General features: G+C 48.1%; 1 protein-coding gene across 2 annotated transcripts in view; it reads right to left on the bottom strand.

Annotated features, from left to right (window-relative positions):
- Positions 1-17,130, bottom strand: part of LOC146801628 (uncharacterized) — a 161,287-nt gene that overhangs the window by 84,772 nt on the left and 59,385 nt on the right. For both annotated transcript variants that reach the window (XM_085621098.1, XM_085621097.1), the window contains one exon: positions 5,989-6,136. In XM_085621098.1, coding sequence (XP_085477224.1) covers positions 5,989-6,111 — 123 coding nt within the window. In that variant the 5' untranslated portion in view covers positions 6,112-6,136. The remainder of the gene's footprint in view (positions 1-5,988; positions 6,137-17,130) is intronic.

Below are 17,130 nucleotides of genomic sequence, written 5' to 3'. Positions count from 1 at the left end.
GTATTGACTACCGCGGATTAAACAAGGCCACAATAAAGAATAAATATCCGTTGCCCTTAATACCTGTTCTCTTAGACCAATTACGTCATTCCACCATATACACAAAATTAGATTTGAGAGGTGCATATCACCTGGTTAGAGTCAAGGAAAATGACGAATGGAAAACAGCTTTTAAAACTAAATTTGGCTTATTTGAATATACAGTGATGCCTTTCGGTCTATGTAATGCACCCGCAGCATTTCAATTTTTTATCAATGAGGTGTTGCATGAATTCCTTGATGTTTATGTAATTGTGTATATTGATGATATACTTATCTATTCAAAGACAAGAGAAGAAAATGTGCAGCAAGTTAAAGCAGTGTTGCAGAAATTGTCGACAAACCATCTTTTTGCTAAAATTGAAAAATGTATTTTCAACACAGATACAGTGGATTTTCTTGGGTATTATTTGTCCCCAACAGGTATAATGATGGATGTTAAAAAGGTAAATGCTATTAAGGAGTGGCCAGAACCTACGACAGTTAAGGAAGTACAAAAAGTTTTAGGTTTTGCCAATTTTTATAGGCGTTTTATTTCTTGTTTTGCAGAAACTGTTGTACCTCTGACTAAATTGTTACATAAGGGACAAAAGTTTGTATGGACAGAATGCACCGCTCAGGCGTTTAAAACCCTCAAAGAAAAGTTCACCTCTGCACCCTTATTAAAACATCCAGATCCAGACCTTCCATTTTTTGTAGAGGCTGATGCTTCACAGGTGGCGGTGGGAGCAGTATTGTCTCAAAGGGACATCCAGGATGGTCAGCTACATCCTGTAGCTTTCTATTCTAAAAAACTGCTGCCTGCTGAACAAAGTTATACTGTGGCAGAGCGTGAGCTGCTGGCAATCAAATTGGCTTTTACTGAATGGAGACACCACTTGATGGGCACAAAATTCCCAGTCACTATCTTTAGTGATCACAAAAATGTACAGTTTTTTAGTTCTGTAAGAGCATTGACACCCCGACAGATGCGTTGGCTGAATTTTTTTAGTGCCTTTGATTTTGTTATTATGTATCGACCAGGTGTACAGCAAATTCAGTCAGATGTCTTATCTAGATATGGGTACACAGATGATTTAAAGAAAGAAGGAACTGGCCCCCCCATAATTCCTCCACAAAAAATTCTGGCTCCAATTGTACAGCAAGATTTTTTTAAACTAATCAGGGAGGAACATTTAAATGTAACAGCCCAGGAGTGGTTAAAAAATCCTCACAATTCTATTCAAGATGGTTTATTGTACCATAATTCTTTGTTATATGTGCCAACTAAGAGTTTACAAGAAAAGATTCTATCCTGGCATCATGATTCACTTTTAGCAGGGCATCCAGGATCACAAAAAACCTTGGAAAATTGCAAAAAACACTTTTGGTGGTCTTCCATGATCACAGACATTAAAAGATATGTCAATTCCTGTCCCATTTGTGCAAGAAATAAATCTGTACACAAAGCACCCATGGGTTTATTACAACCGTTGCCAACTCCTCCGAGTCCTTGGCATACAATCAGTTTGGACTTCATAGTCAATCTACCTAAGGCAAATATGTATACCACTATTTTGGTGGTAGTGGACTATTTGTCAAAAATGGCACATTTCGACCTGCGAGTGGCTCAGGTGAAGCACAAGGAGCACCTGGCAGAACGTGTCAGACAGCGACTTGAGGCCTCGAGGCACACAGTCTACGACGTAGGCGATAAAACCGGCAGGCTACTGGCGTGGCTTGACAGGCGCGACAGCGGAGCCCGGTGGATTGCGCAGCTCGACACTGCCGAGGGATCGAAAACGTCAGACCCACGAGAAATAGTGCACACCCTGGCGGGGCATTTTCGTGAAGTGTACTCCTCCAATTCCTCCATGTCGGTGGAGATGGCATTGACATATATCAGAGACCTGCAGATGGCCAAGCTCTCCCCCGAGGCTAGAGAGTCCCTGGAGGCCGAACTCACGGTAGAGGAGCTACAGGTGGCTATTAACGCGTTGCAGCCCGGTAAGGCACTGGGTCCCAGCGGCATCCCGATTGAGCTGTATCAACGGCTGCCCGAGATGCTGGCCCCACACTTGCTGAATATGTACAAGCACGGCCTAGAGGCGGGGGAGCTCCCCGCGGACCAGCGAACGGCCACTATCGTGGTAATACCGAAGCCGGGTAAGCCGGCGGATCAATGTGCCTCCTATCGTCCCATCTCACTGATCAATGCAGAGGTCAAGATCCTTGCGAAACTGTTGGCCCTCCGACTCACGCCTCATTTGGCTGACATAGTGCACCCGGACCAGTCGGGCTTTATGCCCGGGAGAAGTACCTCCCACAATCTGAGGCGCTTACATGGTGTGCTGGCCCGAGTGGACCGACTGCGGGAACCAGCTGTCATTCTCTCCCTTGATGCCCGCATGGCATTCGATATGGTGGAATGGCCCTTTCTCTTCGCGGTATTGTCACATCTGGGGTTTGGGCCGAAGTTCTGTGCCTGGATCCGACTCCTCTACACCAAGCCGCTGGCCCATGTCGCGGCCAACGGGCATATGTCGGAGGATTTCCCCCTGGGGCGGGGTACGCGTCAGGGCTGCCCGCTCTCGCCGCTGCTTTTCGCCCTAGTGCTCGAGCCGCTCGCGACTTGGATACGGTGGGAGCCTATGATGCGGGGCCTTTGCTGGTCTGCGGACTGGGAAGACCGCGTCTCCCTCTACGCGGATGACATACTGCTTTACTTATCTTCCCCTAGGCGCTCCATCCTGACATTGCTTAACATTTGCGAGGTGTTCGGCCGGGCATCTGGCTATACGATAAACTGGTCGAAGTCAGTCCTTCTGGTGCTACGGGGCCCCCCCCCCTCGCCTATCGGAGGGCTGCCAGATACAAGTGGCGGAGGGGTCGTTCAAATACCTGGGGGTGCACGTTACATTGGATCAGCTGGAATTTTTCAGGCACAACTTGAGCCCTCAATTGGACCGCCTCAAGCGTGATGTGCAGCACTGGGGAACGTTGCCCTTGACCCTGGTGGGGAGAGCGGCGCTCTTCAAAATGATGGCCCTACCGCGGTTTCTTTATGTGCTGGAGAATACTCCATATCCGGTGCCGCCGACCTACTTCCGCGCGGTAGCAGCGCAGGTCTCCAACTTACTCTGGGGCAACAAACCGGCGCGCATTGCACAAGCAAAACTAGTCCGTGGGTGGTACGATGGGGGAATTGCGCTTCCGGATATCCAGCTCTATTATTGGGCGGCGCAGCTTAAGGTGATCAACCAGTGGCTCCATGCGCCTCAGTCGGACCCTGCGTTTAAGGCGGATAGGGATATACTGGGTGAAAGGGGTATGCTAGCCCCACTATATGATGCCCGGCTGGCCCCGCAGCTGATCGGCCCCCTGCGACAGACTGTGTCTATCAGGCATGCAGCACAGGCCAGGTTGGGTTGGCGGGGAGTCCTGACGCAGCTTACACCTCTCTGGGATACCAAACGGCTGGGACGTCTGAGGGACAGCAAGGGCTTTGACGTTTGGGACACCATCGGGATCTCGGTGATAGGCGACGTGTGGCACAAAGGGGAGGTCGTCCAATTCGCTCGCTTACAACAGCAATATGAGCTGGCTCCCTCAGAATGGTTCCGATACCTACAGATGAAACATGCCCTGACGACACAGTTAACCCCAGGTGTGCAGGTTCCGGAGGCATCCCCGCTGGAGGACAGGTTGTTGACCGAATACATGCCTAAGAGGGCAACGTCCTTCACGTACCGTAAATTGATCAACAATTTGCCGGACCCTATGGGGCTCTTGCGGGAGAGATGGGCCGGCGAGGTCGGCGATTTTGATGACCCGGACTGGCGGGAGGCACTGGCCTCGCCACGCGAGGCGGGTATACCCTCGAGGCTGCGGCTTGTGCAACTTCGTATTCTACATCGTTCGTACTTCACCAGAAGCTTGTTACATAAACTGGGCAGAGCGCCTCATCCCTTCTGCCTGCGGGGTTGCGGGGAGGAGGGAACCTTCTATCACATTATCTGGGACTGTCCTGTTCTCCAGATATTCTGGAAGCGAGTGCTGCGAACAATGTCACAGGTGTGCGGGGTGTCGTTGATGCCTGAGCCCAGACGCTGTCTGTTGAATGTGTGGGAGCCCACGGATCTCAATCGTCAGGCGCAGGGCTGGGTGACGCTGGGGAACATGACGGCCAAACGGAACATAGCCCAAAAATGGGGAGCGGTGGAGACGCCGTTGCTATCAATATGGAAGAGAGAGATGGATAGGGCTATGTTTGCTGAGCGCTCCGTATTTATCAGGCGGGGTTGTCCTCGAAGGGAGGGTGGACGACAAGGTTGGTTTCAAAGCGTTCGACTTGGGCCTACTTGAAGAAATTATGACTATGCGTGGTGATTTGTCTAATGAACTGTACATACGGTCTGATTCCATGTCCTTTGGTTGTATTTGTTGTGAAAACAATAAAATTTCTTAAAAAAAAAAAAAAAAAAAATGGCACATTTCATCCCTTTGGTGAAACTCCCCACTGCAGCACAGTTGACAGATGTTTTCATTAACGAAATAGTGAGGTTACATGGTTTACCAGCCTAGATCCTTTCGGACAGGGGGACTCAATTTACCTCAAAATTTTGGAACAATTTAGGAAAAAGTCTAAAGATGGATATAGCTCTTTCAACGGCCTTTCACCCAGAAACTGACGGCCAAACGGAAAGAGTTAATCAAACCTTATTGCAGACTCTACGCTGTTTGATGGCGGAATTCCCCACTGACTGGAATAAAATCTTACCTATTGCAGAATTCATTTATAATAACAATGTGCATTCTGCAACACAATGTACACCGTTTTATTTTTTACACGGGTATCATCCACAAGCATTACCTATTTCTGTGACTCCCTCTTTAACACCAGGGGTCACAGAGCGACTCACCTCTTTACTAGATATACAAGCAAAAGCTATGAAACATTTAAATAAATACAAAGACTCTATGAAGAAGCAAACGGATAAACATAGAATAGCTCCTCCACTATATCAGGTAGGAGATAGTGTTTCGCTTTCTACTAAAAACTTGAAATTGTCAGGACCTAGAAAATTGGTGCCAAGATATATAGGCCCATTTGTAATTGAAAAGATCATCAATCCAGTAACTGTTAAATTGGTCTTACCCCAAGAATATCCTGTACACCCTGCTTTTCATGTATCCCTATTAAAACCCTACAATCCACAAACCAGACCAGAACCTCCACCCCCTCCTATTCATGTTGACGGACATCTAGAATTTGAAGCTCAGAAGATTTTGGATGCAAAAAGAATGCGAGGTAAATTGTACTATTTGATAGCCTGGAAAGGTTTTGATGCTACTGAGAACTCTTGGGAACCAGCATCATATGTTCATGTTCCACGACTTTTGAGACAGTTTCATTTACGTTTCCCTCTCAAGCCACGTCCGGTGGGGCGGCCTTTGAGGGGAGCGACTGTTACAGTCTGTTGTAACAACCACGCTCGAACCCATCTGGAAGAATCACCTTGTAATCATTTACATAAGTAGTAATGCTTGATTGTTTTCCCCTGTATGATTTAAAAGTCATTGCCAATGTTTGTTGTTAATTTTTACACCAGTCTTAAGTGATAGAACTCTAAATTATTTTGTTCGTCTCGTGTACTGAACTTCCTCACATGTGCAAGTTTTGCTAGCATTACAATCATGAGGCTTTTGTTTTTACTCGTGCGGCTGTAAGCATGGGTCACGTTGAATAATTCCTGTTTGTGCACTTTGGAGACGCACGTTACAGAACATGCTGTATTTTTGACAGTTGAGCTCACGTTCCCTAATCACGTTCCCTGCAAGCAAACCGGCGTTAAACCAAACACGTGGAACACTGGTTCCTCTGCGTGTAGACCCCACCCTCCAGCTACTCTATTTAAAGCCCAAAAACCCCTGCAAACGCGCTTACGCTCGTTTTCTACTAACACTTACCTGAAGGCAGAAAACCCTCCTCTGCGATCCTGCATCGGCTCCCGAGTTCCTGCGAGGCATCCGGTCCGGTTCCAAAGGTCTTCCCTCGTTGCCACGGAGACGCCACAAGCTTCCCTTCAGCATATCCGGAGTCACGTGAAAAAGATTCCTACGGGGAAAAGGAAGCGAAAACAGAAAGCATTCAGCAAATCAGTGAGTAACCGGCTGGCTACTACAAAACAACTGTAAGTTTTTCGGACATTGTTTTCTCTTTAGTCAAATCATTCTTATCTAAACTAATACTTGGCCAAGTGTAACGAATTTAGTGACTAAACAAGCACAGAACAATACAAATATAAAAAGACTTTCCTTATCAAAATGAAAGTGGAATTTCACTCTGGCGCAGCGCGTTCTCCTAATTCAAGGCGCAAAAAACATAACTAAAGAAAGGACAAAAGAGACATTTGGATTAATAATTCTTGGCATTCTTCGGACTAATTAGTTGTGAGTATTCACAAAGCAACATTGATCATCATTCAACAAAACCTTTGTGTAATCATGTTAAACAAACAACGCTAATTAAAGTTTCATCCTTATCTTTGCAGATGTATATTCCACGTTGTGTTCAGGTGTAGATCAAACTGTTGAGCAAAACAAAGGTACTAATATATGTAGATATAAAATCCAATTCTTGCAAATCTTATGTTCTTTATGCTAAATTCATGTTGTTCTCTGTTTAATACTAGAACTGTGTTTCACGAGAAGACTGACAGGAGAGCACAGAAGCACCTTGAAATTTGGAGTGTCTTTTTGTTTATTATTTTGTCCCAATTCCCCCTTCCCTTAGGAACTTAACTTGGTCAAACTGTGTTAAATATTCAGTTGAGTCAAGAGGAAGTTCTTGGGGGAAGTCGAGAGCAATCCACGCATCTCTCAAGTTGAACATCCTGCCTTTCAGGTCAGTGAAGGTTAACACCCCAACAGCATCCCGCTCATTGACACAGAAGCTACTACTCCCAAGCACCACCTAAATAATTGGAAATCCTTTAACCCCATCTCCGAAGCGGTGATCTCAAAAATGATTTCCAGCTCCGCTCCATCATCTCATGTCTCGGACCCCATTCCTGCCCAACTGGCCAAAAAGCTCAATTCCACCATAGCACCGATCTGGACCAGGATCATAAACAGCTCCTTGAGAACCGGAGTCACGCCCAACTGTCTCAAAATCGGACAAGTCACTCCACTATTAAAAAAAAAAACGGGCTCTGACACAAACGATCCTAACAACTTCAGACCCGTCTCCAATCTCCCTCTCCTAGCCAAAATCCTGAAAAAATGTGTTCTTCTCCAACTTACCCAACACTTGGATGGCAACAACCTTCTAGACCCCCATCAATTGGGTTTCAGACAAGGCTGCAGCACAGAGACAGTGATGTTGAATGTCATAGATGATATCCACAACTCACTAGACAAGGACCAATGTTGTTTACTCATTCTCCTGGACCTATCGGCAGCCTTCGACACGGTTGACCATGAATTACTCATCAAGGTACAGCAAGAAAGGGTAGGAGCAGATAAGGTAGTCTTACAGTGGTTCACCTCCTTTCGACAGACCCGCACACAAAGAATAAAAATCAATAACTTCTTGTCTGACACACGCCCGTCAACAGGGGTGTTCCCCAATGATCAGTTCTTTCCCCACAACTTTTCAACATCTACATGGAACCCCTCACCTCCATAGTCAAAAAAACAAACATCCCCTTCCACCTGTATGCGGACGACACCAAGATTTATCTCGAAGCCTCCTCAATTGATGACATCCACAGAATAAACAACACTCTAAACGAAGTCCAACACTGGCTATCACTCAACCACTTGAAACTCAACCAAGACAAGACAGAAATCCTTCTAATTTCCAACAAGGAACAGAACCCTCAAATCACAGAATGGCTAAAATCCATTGATGCTCTCAATTACAATCTCACCCCAGCTGATTCTGTAAATTCACTGGGAATCACTCTAGACCCAAAAGTAGACATGGCCAAGCACATCAAAAATCCCACCGAGAGCACCTTCCTCAACTTGAAACTGCTCAACAAAATGAAACCAGTCATCCCTCCCAATGACCTCAAACAAGCCACCCAATCTCTGGTGCTATCCAGACTGGACTACGGGAACGCAACCCTCACCGGAACAGCAAAGTCCCATTTAGCCCCCCTCAAATCAACTGTGAATGCAGTAGCCAGAATAGTCACCGGAGTAAGGAAATTTGAACATACCTCGCCTGCTCCCAATTGAAATGCGTGCCAACTTCAGAACTGCCTGCCTCATGCGCAAAGTTCTCCAAACTGGGAAACCCACCTACCTGGCCGCCAAACTCAAGAAAGCCAGTCAGGCAAGAAGCCTCAGGAGCACCAACACTCTACTCCTTATCCCCACGAAAACTCGCAAACAAAAAACCTCATCTCGATCCTTCTCTGAGAACGCGGCCAAAATTTGGAACGCCATCCCTGTCCAGATCCAAACTACACCCTCCTTTTTAAAATTCAAAAGGCAGCTTAAAGATCTTTTCCTCAACGAGCCTTCTGAGAATGGATAGCTGCCGCAGACTCTTGCCCATTGCAGCACTCAGACACTTCAACACTAATACTTCTACCTCATAGTACCCCCCTCCTGAGTCATTGTGTATTTCACTCCTTTATTATGTGACTTCCTGCTATCGTAGCTGTAATGCGCTCTGAGACCTTCGATCCGCATTAAAACAGGTATACCACTGTTTTTCTCTATTTTCTGTCTGGTGTTCTACCCGTAACCTATGTTGTAAAGCGCTCCGATACCTTCGGGTCTGTTTAGTGCTATATATAACTCCTAAATAAATAAACATGGCGTTTTCTGCACCTTATGATATACCCCAGGATGTTAGGCCATGTCGGACCAGATAACTACTTCATCAACTTTTCTCCACATTCACACGACTGTCACAACATCTCCGCCGGACATCACACAACCAAATTTTTCACCACAATCTAATCACGACCCTCACACACACAACCCAATTAATACTCACTCTTCTTTCGCTGCCGTTTTCACCGCATGCCACCGTAACTCCGTCTATCCTCCAAGTTCTCGATCTTTTTCTCTAAAGTAGGGAATCTGGGGTCGGGATCTAGCCTGTTCCAGGTTAAGTTCTAGGTCTTTTTCTACTTCAAGTGCACAACCATACTACTCTGCTCCCAACTGAAGACGCCTGGGCCTATTCTGTCTCTAATGTTTAACTGATGGTTTTTTTGTTCGACATTGATAGAAGGAGAACACATTTCAAATTATATTTTCAAATATAGGGTAACCAATGTAGCTACCAAATAACTCAGTTTGACAACTTTGTCTCAGGTTAGAAAAATATATTACATATTCAAAAAGAGATTGATTGAGAGCAACCTTAACATAATCGTGGAAAAGTAAAATGCACATAGGATGAAGCCAAATATTCTGATGCGGATGACCCTGTATAACAAAAAGAAAACAACTAACTCTATAAGAGCCACGTAAATAACAAAAAATACAAAATTGTGCTTCAGATTGCATTAATTTGTCATTAAAGATCAGCATGAGCCCACTATCTATCCCTATACTAGCCATAGTGACAAACTAAACTCAAAGCATAGAGTCGGGAAAATATATAAAGCTGCCAGCAGTCATAGTCTTCCTAAGAAGAAACTCTAACAGTGGGTCAAGTAGCATAAAGCCACAATCGCCAAAAGAAAGTGGTCTGTACCTCAGGGAGTCTATGAAAGGAGTGCTCCAACTGTCCCTCACTACGTGACGCTTTAAACTCATATTACTTTTAAGGTACAACCCTCAAATCTCTTCGACAGATTTCATAATTCCAGTTCACATAGGCTCCTTTCACCACCTCTTCTTTCCCATCGAACAATGGGGGATATGTACAAGGAAGTGGCACAGCGTTTTGCTAGCCTCCTTGGCTTAACGACATGCTTTGCCACTTATGAAATGCAAGGCTGCACCATATTTACAAGAATGTGGTGCAGCCTTGCGTTTCCCCCTGCAATGGCACTAGGTTGAGCAACTCAGTGCCAACGCAGGCACCCTCGCACCAGAGTGCAAGGGTGTCTGAGTGCAGGGGAGGATTGTTTATGTGGAGGAAGGTGCCCCTTCCTGCACATAAACAATCCTGAAATGCAATTCAGCCACTTTCATGTGTGCTGCTTCATGCAGCACACATGAAAGGGACAAAATGGCTTTTTTTTTTAGGTTTGTTTATGTACAGGAAGTGACACCTTCCTGTACATAACCAAACATGGCATTTTGCTTTTTCCATGTGTGCTGCACACATGGAAGAAGCAAAAACGAGGAGAAATAATGTATTTCTCCTCGTTTCGCCAACTTAAGACCAGGATTTTCCTGGTCTTAATTTTGGCACTACCTCCTATGTACGCCACCCTAGTACATGGGGGAGTGTCAAATATAATAGGTGTTGCGGTGGAATGCCCACCACAACACCCACTGCATGCCCCTTTCACGCTAACCATAGCGTGAAAGGGGGCCTTATATACAAGGCAGCGTTAAGCCACATTAAGTGGCTTAACGCTGCCTTGTACATAAGGCGCAGCCCCTATCGCCACCACAACATCAGTAAAAGTGACGTTGTGATGGCGATAGGGGCTTGTACATATGCACCAATGTTTCACATGTCTTTCGTCTGACGCGAGCAGCGGGCTCGCCGCTGACACACCAAAGGCAAGCCCGTCTACGCCCATCCCCGACCCGACCACGACCAGCTCCAGGAACCCTGGACCTCTGCACTTCCAACGCTACGACCCAGCGGCACTCCACGCACTTAACCCAGGCCGCAACAACAACTGCAAGCTAGCCTCACCAGCCGACACCCACGGACCCTTCAGCTGTCACCACTGCCGGCACACCTGCAGCACCGCCAAGAACATAGACCCAGCACAACCCATCCACCAGAACACAACCGAACCGAAGACCCTGCAATGCATCCTCCTCAATGTCCGATCTCTCCACAAACACAAACACGCCACTGAAATCTGGGACATCTTTGACTGCACCAGACGTAGCGTTCTTCACCCAAACCTAGACCAACACCACCTCAGGAACGGACATCGCCATCGCCATCCCCCAAGGATACAAGATCTCCAGGAAGGACCGCCCCACCCGCCCGGGAGGAGGAATCGCCATCGTCCACAAATTCACCCTCCGCCTGAGCACCTTTCCACCGACGAGCCCACAGACCTGATGAACACCTTCACTTCAAGACCACTGCCACCCTCCGAGGAACCCTCATCTACCGCCCCCCTGGACCCAGCAGACCCTTTGCCAACTCAATCATGGACATCATCTCCCCGCAGACCATCGCATCCACCAACTACACCCTGCTGGGAGACCTCAACTTCCACCTTGACAACCAACTGGACCCCAACACCACATCCCTTCTGGACAACGTCCACAACATTGGACTCCGCCAGATCATGACCGAGCCCACAAACTCAGCAGGACACACCCTTGACTCCCTCTTCACTACAGGAAACTCCATCACCTTCAGCCACACCACTGAACTCCCATGGACCGACCATCGTTGCGCCCACTTCACCTTCAGAACACCCACCATCCAAGACACCAGAACCTGCTCCCATTTAGAAACTGGACCCAAATCACCGACGACCGCCTCACCTCCTCACTCAACAATTCCGCCTCAACCATTGCAGAAAACGACGACCCTAAAACTGCAGCCCAAACCCTGCATAGATACCCGCACCAAGAAAGCCAGATGGTTTACCACCGAACTCCTAGAGTCCAGACGCACTTGCCGACGCCTCAAAGGTCTGGAGGAACACAAAATCCACAGAAGACCACAACAACTTCAGAGCCGCCACCAACGCCCACCACCAACTCATCAGACAAATGAGGAAAAAAGCGTTTGAGGACAGAATCCCCACCCACGCGCATAACAGCAAGGAACTCTTCAGCATCATCAAGGAGTTCTCCCAACCCACCAGCGAGTCTACTGACATCCCTCCCTCACAAGACCTCTGCGACAAACTCAGTACCTTCTTCCATCCCAAAATCAAGAGCATCTATGACAACTTCGACGAAGACAACCAACACACTGAACCCTCACCAACCACCCCGACACCCGGAAACCAGCGATTGACAACTGGACAGTCCTCACCACCGAAGACACACTGAAGACAGTGAAGTCAATCCACTCAGGAGCCCCCACGGACCCCTGCCCCCAGCACATCTTCAACAGAGCTGCCTACACCCTCGAACCCATGCTCCCCCACACCATCAACCGCTCCCTGGCGGCCACCTCGCTCCCCGACAACTGGAAACACGCCATGGTCAACCCCTTCCTGAAGAAACCCTCAGCAGACCCCACAGACCTAAAAAACTACAGACCCATCTCCCTGCTCCCGTTCCCAGTGAAAGTCATCAAGAAAGCCATCAACAGCCAACTCGCCACATACATCGAAGAACACAACATCCTCGACTCCTCCCAATGCGGCTTCAGAAAACACCACAGTATGGAAACCGCCCTCCTCGCCGCAGCAGATTACATCCGCACCCTACTGGACAAAGGAGAAACAGTGGCCTTCATCCTCCTCGACCTCTCAGCGGCGTTCGACACAGTCTCTCACGACACCCTAATACGCAGACTACACGATGCAGGAATCCAGGAGAAGGCCCTCGACTGGATCCTCTCCTTCCTCTCCGGCAGAACGCAGTGGGTCAGACTCCCCCCTTTCCTCTCTGACCCTACACCTACCACCTGCGGAGTCCCCCAGGGCTCCTCCGAGCCCGAGGCTCTTTGACATCTACATGGCTCCACTCGCCCCAATCGTCAAAACCTACGGACTCAACATTGTGTCATATGCAGACGACACCCAACTCGTCCTCTCCCTATCCAACGAACCCAACACCGCCAAACACAACTTTCGAAAAGGCATGGAAGCCGTTGCCAAATGGATGAAATACAGCTGCCTACAACTAAACACCAACAAAACAGAAGTACTCATCATGGGCCCACACCCCGACGTCTGGAGCGACACCTGGTGGCCCCCCACCCTCGGAGACCCGCCAACCCCCATAGACCACACACGCAACCTGCGAATCATCCTGGAGTCCGAACCCAAAATGGACCGCCAGATCAACTCCGTCTCATCTTCCTGCTTCCACACCCTCCACCTCCTTCGTAAGACCTTCAAATGGATCCCCCTCAAACTCAGAAAGACCGTCACTCACGCCCTGGTCACCAGCAGACTCGACTACGGCAACGCACTCTATGCCGGAATAAACAAAAACGTCACCCACAAGCTACAGAACATCCAGAATGCCGCCGCAAGACTGGTCCTCAACCTGCCAAAACACTGCCACATCTCCCAGCACCTGCACACACTCCACTGGCTCCCCATCGAGGCGAGAATCCCATTCAAGATACTCACCCACACACACAAGGCCCTCCACAGCACCGGGCCAGCATACCTGAACAGCCAACTCAAATTTCATGCACCTCAATTGACTCTACGATCAGCCCAGCTCTCCTACGCCATGATCCCCCGCACCAGAAAGACCAGATCTGGAGACCGCTCCTTCTCATTCCTCGCCTGGAACGCCCATCCGGTCCACCTCAGACGGACAACATTGCTCCCCATCTTTGAAAGAAACCTCAAAACCTGGCTCTTCGACAGACCCCCTCCTTGATGGAATGGAACCTGCACCCTCCTATCCCTTGAGACTCTTACGGGTGAGTAGTCGCGCTTTAACCCCTTCAGTGCCCATGACGAGATGGTCTCGTCATGGAGCGCGGTTGCGCTGTGCCCATGACGAGACTATCTCGTCATGAACCCCGCCCGCTAATGCAACGCCCGGCACAGGGCGGGGAAAGGGCGTGGCACTGAAGGGGTTAACAAACTCTTGATTGATTGGTCTCATCGTCTTCTCCCATGAGAACTTACCTCCCAATTCATTATCACGATTCTTCTTGCCAACTTCTTCTTGACATACCTTACTATCTACTAAGAACAATGACCCTATTTTAGGTCGAGCCTGAACCAGCGCTGAAGCGCTGCTCTGGCGAAGATCTGTGGTAGTTCAGTACGGAAAAGAAGCCCCGCCCACTCACCCGCCCATATTTTTCATTGGCTTTTCCCTTTGTCCTTCCTAAATACTGGCATCCGATTCCTTAAAAGGCTTGTTCGTCCCTCCTTAGTACGGCTATGTCCTCATTTGTGACCTCCCATGGTTACTGGCCCCTTTACTTCGCTTGTTACATGGTAGGTGTTATTTAGTCTGGAAGTACTATTTTCTTTAATGAGTTCTCTCACTGCAGGCACAACAGGCGCTGCTGGTTTACATTCATTTATGGCAAATGCATGTCGTGTGCTGAGAAACTTGCACAACTCGTTTTTTTTACATTAAATCATGGCGGCCGCGTGTCTTATGTGCAGGTCGCCCAAATGGCTGTTTTTTAACATCTAAAATAACCTGGCTTAAGCCCTCACCAAAGCCGTTTCCTTCGGCCTGGGTAGCGCGGTACAGTTAAAAAAAAATATAGCAGTTTTACATTCAATTATGGTGTCTTGTTGTGCACAGCGCCGGGTCTCCTGATTGGGTGCCACATAAGCTGCAAAGCATGGCTGTTCGTCCATCAGAGCAGCTATCTGCCTGGGCTGAAAAGCCATGTACCTCGAGACACTGCTATAGAAAAAGACATGTGGCATCGAGACAAGTAAGCATTCAGTGTGAAATTGCACACAAGTTGAAATGCTCGGAAATGGTTTCAGTTAATACCATTGAGTGAAAGTTCAAAGGGACTTATGACTCATCCTTATCGGTGTGTGGGAGAGTAAGTTGTCATACATCAGATCTCCAATGCCACACCCGCACCTGGGATGCTTACAATATTGTTACAATCTGATGCTTTTCTGTGCCGGCTTCTCTTTGCTATTATTCTGTGCTCGGCCAGTTCGTACGTTGTTTGCGCAGAGAAGACCCGTGCCGGCCGCTCCGCGGGCTGCCTTCTGCGGATGAGAGATAAACAAAGGTGAGCTCCCCCAAGCATCACTGCCTCCCAGAGCAGCCATAGAGCCAGGGATCCAGTCCTAAAAAAAGATGTGGGGGGACTAACCTAGTTAATCAGAATGCAAGTGGCATCATGGTGCGTGACATCACGGTGCGTGACATCATGGTGCGTGACATCATGGCGAATGACATCATAGCACGTGACATCACAGCACGTGACATCACAGGAAGTGGAATCATAAGACGTGACATCAGATCTTAAGCCCTCACATATATGCTTAACATGTCTATCATGAGTACAGTGGGGCACATTTCGAGTATACAGGGAAACCCTCCTGATTTAGTCAGATTCACACTTTTGTAAGCTACACATAAAACAATGTTGCCTTTTGTCTGCGTAAACCTCCTCTACCCATTGTGCTTTACAAGAAAAAAATAGTGATACTTAAATTATTTCACAGCCTCCTCAGGGTTAGTTAGCACTATATAAGTTACATTTAGTTTGTGTAAATACAAGGAAAGACTGACACATCTGACATTCTTACAGTGCATGCACATCTCCTAAATAGGGGACGAACAAAGTGAAAAGCTGCCTCTCCCAAGTATCTGTGAAGCGCTAACAAGGTGCAAGCCTTTGTTTCCCCTCTGCTGCATTTTCAAGGTGTGAGGCTCCTGACTGCTGCCAGCCAGGAGACTCCAACAAAAGGATGGCCTGATGACCCCTCAGATTCGGCCTTTGTTATGGGCCCAGCAGGAGTCTCAAATAAGAGAGCCCCCTCCCCGCCTGCACATTGTTGCCGATCCAAAGCAGACAACAACGTGCAGGCGCTGCTGAACGTGTCCCGGTGTTTGCAAATTACACCAGGACGAATTCAGCATATTTTTCCGTGGGGCCCACCTTCTTGGCAGGGTGGATGCCGTCCACCCGCGTGTACCCCCGACTCGTGCCCTGCAGGGAGCCCTTATCTGCCCTCCGCACAGGCCCCCGCTGTGCCAGTGCTTGACTTCCAGAGATGCGGGCTCAAGGCTTTGACCTGTATGGCTTTACTGAGAGCACCCAGGGGCAGCTACACAGAGCTGCTAATTAGGGAACCTCGAATACTACTGGTGATCTTGGGCTGAGCAGCCACCATGCTTGCGTTTTTCTACAGCGTTGCGAAGTCTTTGTTTGTGGAGCACTGTGATAAACAGATACTGCACTTATGTAGTGAATTCTGCGTATGCTTTGGTCTCTAGTTGCTGATAGCAGTTGTCAATTATTACCTGCCTGAATGGTACTCACTTAATCAACCTTAGAAGGATGAAAGATTGAGTAGATGCAGTGGAACTCTGACCTGTGACCTTCTGCTTACGCATAGATCTCTCCAAGAGCTGCTTTATTCCGCAGAGGTCTCTCACTGATTCCCTACACATGCTCTCCTTGTGCAGCTGCACTTACTCCATTGCGCCCCAAGCTTCCCCTGTATGTCTTTAATCCGAGCTCATGTCTTATGCACAAAGCCAAATTATGCACTTGCAAGCATACGGCGTCGGAGTCCAAAGAGGTAGATGACGGTTTAGGAGAGTGAATAGAGCAGGGTGGATTGTGCACACCTTACCCTTGGTGAGCCCCTGGTCTTGTCTTCTAATCTCATGAATGAATGAATGAATTGGGTTTGTAAAGCGCCCAATACCCGAAGGTGTCTTAGCGCTTGGCGGACCAAGCCGTCATGGCAGAACAGCAGCCAGGAAGGTGAATCATCAGGCATTAGGGATGAGTCGGCGGGAACAGCCAGGTCTTCAGCTGCTTTCTAAACAACTGCAGGTTTTGCTGGGAGCGGAGGGAGGGAATTCCATAACCTTCCCCCTTGAAATCTCAAAGCTCTCCCGCCCCATTTTACTTGCTTAAATCTTGGGATCTGAACCTTGTGTTCTGTGCTAGACCTCAGTGTTCTACAGGGAGTGTACCAGGTAAATAGTTCTTGAAAGTATAGGGGGCCCATACCATGTAGTGCCTTATGCACCAGGCACAAGGCTTTGAACAAAATTCTCTTCTCCACAGGGAGCCAGTGCAGGCTCTGTAGAAGATGCGCCACAGATTTGAACTTGGGAATGTTCAAG

Source organism: Triturus cristatus, chromosome 8, assembly GCF_964204655.1.
Source record: "Triturus cristatus chromosome 8, aTriCri1.1, whole genome shotgun sequence".
NCBI lineage: Eukaryota > Metazoa > Chordata > Amphibia > Caudata > Salamandridae > Triturus > Triturus cristatus.
Note: the sequence above shows the minus strand (reverse complement) of the source record. Positions and strands in the feature narration are given on the sequence as shown.